The 6381-nt window shown below is 53.9% G+C and overlaps 1 protein-coding gene across 1 annotated transcript in view; it reads left to right on the forward strand.

Annotated features, from left to right (window-relative positions):
- Window positions 1-6347, forward strand: part of LOC102241821 (liver carboxylesterase 1) — a 36330-nt gene extending 29983 nt beyond the window's left edge. Inside the window, exons 11-14 of the mRNA XM_014530133.1 lie at window positions 6-172; window positions 3139-3283; window positions 4543-4676; window positions 6128-6347. Coding sequence (XP_014385619.1) covers window positions 6-172; window positions 3139-3283; window positions 4543-4676; window positions 6128-6347 — 666 coding nt within the window. The remainder of the gene's footprint in view (window positions 1-5; window positions 173-3138; window positions 3284-4542; window positions 4677-6127) is intronic.
- The last annotated feature ends 34 nt before the right edge of the window (window positions 6348-6381 follow it).

The following is a 6381-nucleotide window of genomic DNA, read 5'->3' on the forward strand; positions in this document are numbered from 1 at the left end:
TGCAGGGCCAGGTCCTGGGGGAGTATGTCAGCCTAGAAGGCTTTGCACAGCCCGTGGCCGTTTTCCTGGGAGTCCCCTTTGCCAAGCCGCCGCTCGGACCCCTGAGGTTTGCTCCTCCGCAGCCTGCAGAGCCATGGACCTTCGTGAAGAATGCCACCTCCTACCCTCCTATGTAAGTGTTGGCATCTTTTAGTGGAACGTTTGCCTCAAAGGGATGCGGGCAAGCACCAGGGCACACCTCTGAGTGCCTTCTCCATTGTTCTGGATCCTCAAGATACGGTAGATACTTAAAAACATTCCAGCCCAGCCCGCGTGGCTCAGTGGTTGAGCGTCAACCTATGAACCAGGAAGTCACAGTTTTATTTCCGGTCAGGATATATGCCTGGGTTGTGGGCCCAATCCCCAGTAAAGGGTGTGCAGGAGGCAGCTGATCAATGATTCTCTCATCTTTGATGTTTCTATCTCTCTCTTTCCCTCTTCCCTCCTCTCTGAAATCAATAAAATTATGTTTTTGTTTTTTTTAATATATTTTTATTGATTTTTTACAGAGAGGAAGGGAGAGAGATAGAGTTAGAAACATCGATGAGAGAGAAACATCGATCAGCTGCCTCCTGCACATCTCCCACTGGGGATGTGCCCGCAACCCAGGTACATGCCCTTGACCGGAATCGAACCTGGGACCTTTCAGTCCACAGGCCGAGGCTCTATCCACTGAGCCAAACCGGTTTCGGCTGAAATCAATAAAATTTTGTTTTTAAACAACAACAACAAATTCCAGAACTCCCATAGCATGCTAGAAACTTTTATCCAACAAGTATTTATTGAGCACCTACTGTGTGCCAGGCATGTTCTAGGTTCCTGGGCTCCATTAGCGAAGGAAACAGATATTCCTACCTTCATGGAGCTTGTGTTCCAGCTGGAAGAGATAGATGATAAACAATATGCAAATTAATACATACCTCCTATATAATAAAAGAGAAACATGCAAATTAACTGTCCCTCTGCTATGCTCTAGCCACACCCACAAGCCATGCCCATAAGTCAATCAGGCGTTACTATGCAAATTAACCCAACTAAGATGGCTGTGGCCACGGAGCTGGAGTGAGCAGGAGCCTTGGGTTGCCCCCAGCGATGGAGGAAGTCAAGCTTCCCGCCTGACCTGCTGGCCCTGGGCTCCGCTCTAGGCTACAAAGTTTCAATTATAGAAGATAAATAAACCCCAGGAAAAAAAAGGAAAAAAAGGAGAGGCTCGGAACTTGGGTCACCGGGAGGTGGGTCCAGCCTGAAAATAGCCATCCGCCCCTCACCCAGGCTGGCCAGGAACCCCAGTGGGGACCCCCCACCCTGAAGGGGGTGTGGCCAGCCTGAAAACGGCCCTCAGCCCCCCACCCAAGCTGGCCAGGCACCCCAGCGGGACCCCCACAGTCATCCGGGACACACTTCAGGCCAAACCAGCTGGCCCCCACCTGTGCACCAGGCCTCTATCCTATATAATAAAAGGGTAATATACAAATTGACCCTAAAAGCAGAACGACTGGGAATGACAGGTCACAATGACACACACTAATCACCAGGGGGCAGACGCTCAATGCAGGAGCAGCCCCCTGGTGGTCAGTGCACTCCTACAGGCGCAGCTCTGCTCAGCCACAAGCCAGGCTAATGGCTGCCAGTACAGCAGTGGTGGTTGGAGCCTCTTCCACCTCCTCAGCAGTGCTAAGGATGTCCCACTGCAGCTTAGGCCTGCTTCCCGCTGGCAAGTGGACATCCCCTGAGGGCTCCCAGGCTGCCAGAGGGATGTCTGATAGCCAGCTTAGGCCCACTCCCCCGGCCTAAGCCAGCAGGTGGACATCCCCTGAGGGGTCCCAGACTGTGAGAGGGCACAGGCCGGGCTGAGGGACCTCCCAGAGTGCACAAATTTTTGTGCACCGGGCCTCTAGTTATGTAATATGTTAGAATAGGATAAGTACAGTGGGGCCTTGACTTATGAGTTTAATTCATTCCGTGACGGATCTCGTAACTCAAATTACTCGTATGTCAAATCAGGCTGATGTGGCCTTCACTGTGAAGTTCGCTGATGTTGTACCCTTCATTGTGATGTTCGCTGCGCCAACTAGTGGTGGGGTATCTGACCTGAATTTTAGCTCGGAACTCAAAGCAAAAAATCGGCTGAGAGATGGCTCGTTATCTTGAAAAACTTGTTAGTCGGGACACTCGTAAGTCAAGGTCCCACTGTACTTTGGAAAAAAATTTTTTTTAGTTAAGCAGCTGATGGGGAATCAGGGGTACTGACTCTATTTATTCTCCTGACTTGGACTTTGCTATATTTGGAGAGTGGGGTGAGCCAGGAGGTTGTGTGGGTGGGAATGCTTTGGGGTGTAGACCTGGCAAGTTCTTAGTTCCCAGGTGTGTCTAGTTACCTGGTCACAAGGAGTAGTGAATGCCTGACTCCCTGGGAGGACTCGCCAATTGTCATCTGTGCCGGCTGCTCACAATCTGTTATTAGGGCAAGCAACAGCACTTGCCTGAGACGGATGGGTATGTGATAGACTCTTAGCATGTCAGGGGTGCAAGACTTCCAGAAACCACTCCCCTCACTCAGACCTGGCAGATGGGGGCCCAGAGCAAGGAAGGGATTCACTCAGGGTCACCTCAGAAACCAGGGGCGGCAGCAGTTCTCCTGATGTCGCCCTGCAAATATTAGACCCCTGACCTGTCACAGGCCCCACCCGTCTGCTGCCATTTGAGTGAATGGGAGTCTCCTGAGGACTCGACCAAATGGGTTACCTGGTGGAGGCGCACGGCCCCACTGCACCCTCTGTGGGAGCCCAGCCCAGAGCCGGGCTGTGTCCAGCGTGAGCAGGACGACCATCACCCAGGTGGGCAATAGCTAGGCAGACTCATGTCCTTGATCTGGTGCATCCGAAATTGCCAGGACAAGGAGAGGAGCCAGGCCTTCTCGCTATACATGATGCTGGGAGGCTTTAGTGAGGCCCAGGGCCCCTGCTCATGGCTTCCTACCCACTCAACGTCTTATCTCTGGTAAGAGCAGCTTTGCACAGGCACAGAGCTCCCAGGCCTCAGCTCTGTTTGGAACTTCGGCTGAACCTGAGTATATTTCTCTGCCCCTCCACACCCCAGGTGCTCCCAAGATGCCATGTCAGCCCAGGTTCTCTCGGAGCTCTTTTCCTTCAGAAAGGAGAACATTCCTCTCAAGTTCTCCGAAGACTGCCTTTACCTAAACATCTACACTCCCGCCGACTTGAGCAGGAAGAGCAGACTGCCGGTAAGGTGTGCGTTCCATGTAGGAGTGATCTCCTGGTGTGGACTGGGGAGGAGGAAGTCAGCATGGTGGGGGAAGTGGGGGGAGTATCTCAGCCACGGCTATTTCGGGGGCCCTGGGCTTCCTTTGCTCTCCCTGGCCAGGCCATGTGACCCCAGGAAACACACGTTTTCCATCCCTCAGTTTCCCCCAGCGATAGTCATGGTGCCTCCAGGGGACTTCGCTGTACATCTGTAACCTATTGTCAGTTCTTTCCACGTTCTCTCATGCGAACAGAGGGGCAAGCGTGACTACTGATAGTTGCAAGGTTAGGCATGTGATTGCCAGAGAAGCTAAGGCATGCTTTCCAGTCAAGTTAGAGCTTGAAGGAACCTCACTGAGAAGGCAACACCCCAACCTCCCTTTACAGACAGAAAATCAGGGAAGGCGAGGCCACCCAGTCGGGTTGGCTGGACCAGAGCAAGGGTTCTCTGAACAATCAAGCCAATGGGTGGTGTTTGTCAGCCGCAAAGATGCTGCTCTGACCATTGTCCCAGGGTGGCACAGAGGAGTGGGGGCGGAGCCGGGGGCAGCCCAAGAAGCCGTGTCCTTTGTCTTTGTCTTTGCCTCAATATCTGAGATGTTCTTGAGCTAATTTCCCTCCCTAATTGTCGTTGGCTGGGGCGATGTCCCAGTGAGGCAACATTTCCTCTATACACAGAGGCCCAGCGACGGGCAGCCCGAAGGTGGGGGTAGGTCTGCTGGGGGCAGGTCTGCTGGGGGCAGTCCCTGGGGTGCAGAGGGAGGGATGTGAGGAAGAGATACCACTCGGGGCATGGGTGCTTCTTGAGATAGTCATTCACACACATGAGAGGACTTTGATTCACCGCACAGAGGTGACTAATGACGCTGAAATCCAAGGGCTGCCCAGGCAGAGTGTGCTGAGCGAGTGAGGGGCCCAGGAATGAGGATGATGGGAGTGTTTTGGGGAAGATGACCCCGTTGGCCTTGGCCGTTCCTGTGAGGCAGTTCTCAGCATGAAGAGCCTTGGGAGCAGGCAGCACTGGGGCTGGAGAGAAGGCAGGGGCAGCCAGGTGCATGGGTGGGGCGTGGCCTGGCCCAGTATAGGGGAGTGGGGAGGAGAGCAATTGCCTGCCTCACCTTTGCTGGGGGCTGATGAGCTTCAGAGAACAGCCTCCTTGAGTCCCGATTAACCAGACAACCCTTGGAGGTCCTTCCCAGCTCTGCTTCCTATCTGTGACCTGTGTGGTTGCTTCCTTCCTGTCATGGTGTGGATCCACGGAGGAGGTCTGGTGGTGGGCGGGGCATCATCAACCTATGGGCTGGCCCTCTCTGCCCATGAAAACGTGGTGGTGGTGATCATTCAGTACCGCCTGGGCATCTGGGGATTCTTCAGGTAAGATATTAGACTCCGCACAGCACATGGGCCCTTGAAGTGAGTGTGGCAGGACCCAGCTCTGGTCATGTCATGTCAGTTCCCCAGGAAGGCATCCAAATCCCCTCATAATTGGGCTCCACACACCCTCTCATTTCCCAACCACACTCGTCCACTTGCCTCTGAGCTTCTGCATGCGCTGTTCCCTCTGCCTGGAATGCCTGTTCTACTTGACCCACTCCTGTGCATCCCATAAGGCCCAACTCAAACGTTCCTGCCTCTGAAATGCTCACCTCTTTTTTCCCTGTGCTGCCACAGCACACAGCACACCTCTGGAATGACAGCAGCACAGCAGTTAGAGAGGCAGGGTCAACACCTCACCTCTCATGGGAAAGGAGGGAAGGGCAGACATGGGTGGGAGCTTGGTGAATGCTTCTGGGTGATGGAACGTGTGGCTAGAGCTGGGAGGTGTCAGAGCATCTAATTCCAGATGACAAGCCTCTCAGGAGGAATGTCAGGGTCACTCGCCCTGTTTGCTTCCACTGTTGGCACATGCATGAGCCCAGGCTAGAGTCTTCTCCATGGAGTCTCCGTGGAGCCAGGAGCCAGGGTTCCTTAGAGCAGAGTTTCTGGTTTTCTCAATGCACTGGCCCCAGGACCTTGGACCCTGCAATGGCTGATGGACAGGAGGTGGGGTGGACACTCACTGGAAAGACCTGTAGGGCTGGAGGAGGGTATTAGGGGAGTCATGTCCCAGCATGCAACACCTTCATTGAGACTCTTCATCTCTTTCACAAACAAACACACCCTGTGGCCCATTTCTCTGCTCCCCTTTACATTAAAACTGCTCCATCAGCTCTCTATGCCTTCTCTCCTTCCAGTCTCTCCTCTCCCCACACCAGAGCCCAGGACTGACTGCTGCTGGGCGCTCCTGGTGCTCTAAGGGAGGGTTCTTCCCTCAGGCCACAGGGGAAACAGCTGGGGAGGGAGCAGCCCTTGGCAAACGGACCCAGGATTCAGTGAGTCCACCGAGGGCGGGTTCCTGCCTCAAACCTCACCCTCACCAGAAACAGCTTCTGGAAACAGCTTGGGGGAGGGTGCAGCCGTTGCCAAGACAACCCCTGCAGGACTGACTTACTTCAGCTTGGTCGCCAGACCGAGTCGTGATGAACTTAACCCAGGGTTTTTATATAAGTAGATATGTACCTGTTTGTTTGTTGATGATCTGTAGTGTGAGCTCCTTGTAGTTAGAGATTTTGTCTATTTTGCTTCAGGCTCATAAAACAGTGTTTGGCACATAGCAGATACTCAGTAAGTACATGCCAGGTGATTGAATGGAGAGCTAAACAGACAAGGCTACACCTGTGAGTCTGGGCTGTGGAGGGCTCACCTAGAGCCCCAGCCCAAGCTATGATCCTGGGAATCCTGCCATGATGACTCTACCTCCCCTCCCCCCATTCTCTTACCCACAGCACAGGGGATGAACACAGCCGGGGCAACTGGGGTCACTTAGACCAGCTGGCCGCGCTGCGCTGGGTCCAGGAGAACATTGCCAACTTTGGAGGGGACCCAGGCTCCGTGACCATCTTCGGAGAGTCCGCAGGAGGTGCAAGTGTCTCTGTTCTTGTAAGTGTTCCTGGCCCTGATGAGGCTTCGGATGGACTCCCTGGGAGATCCGCCGACCATTACTAACAAGACCTGGGTTCAAGGCTGGCCCTACTCTGCA

This window comes from Myotis brandtii, unplaced genomic scaffold, assembly GCF_000412655.1.
Source record: "Myotis brandtii unplaced genomic scaffold, ASM41265v1 scaffold721, whole genome shotgun sequence".
Classification (NCBI taxonomy): domain Eukaryota; kingdom Metazoa; phylum Chordata; class Mammalia; order Chiroptera; family Vespertilionidae; genus Myotis; species Myotis brandtii.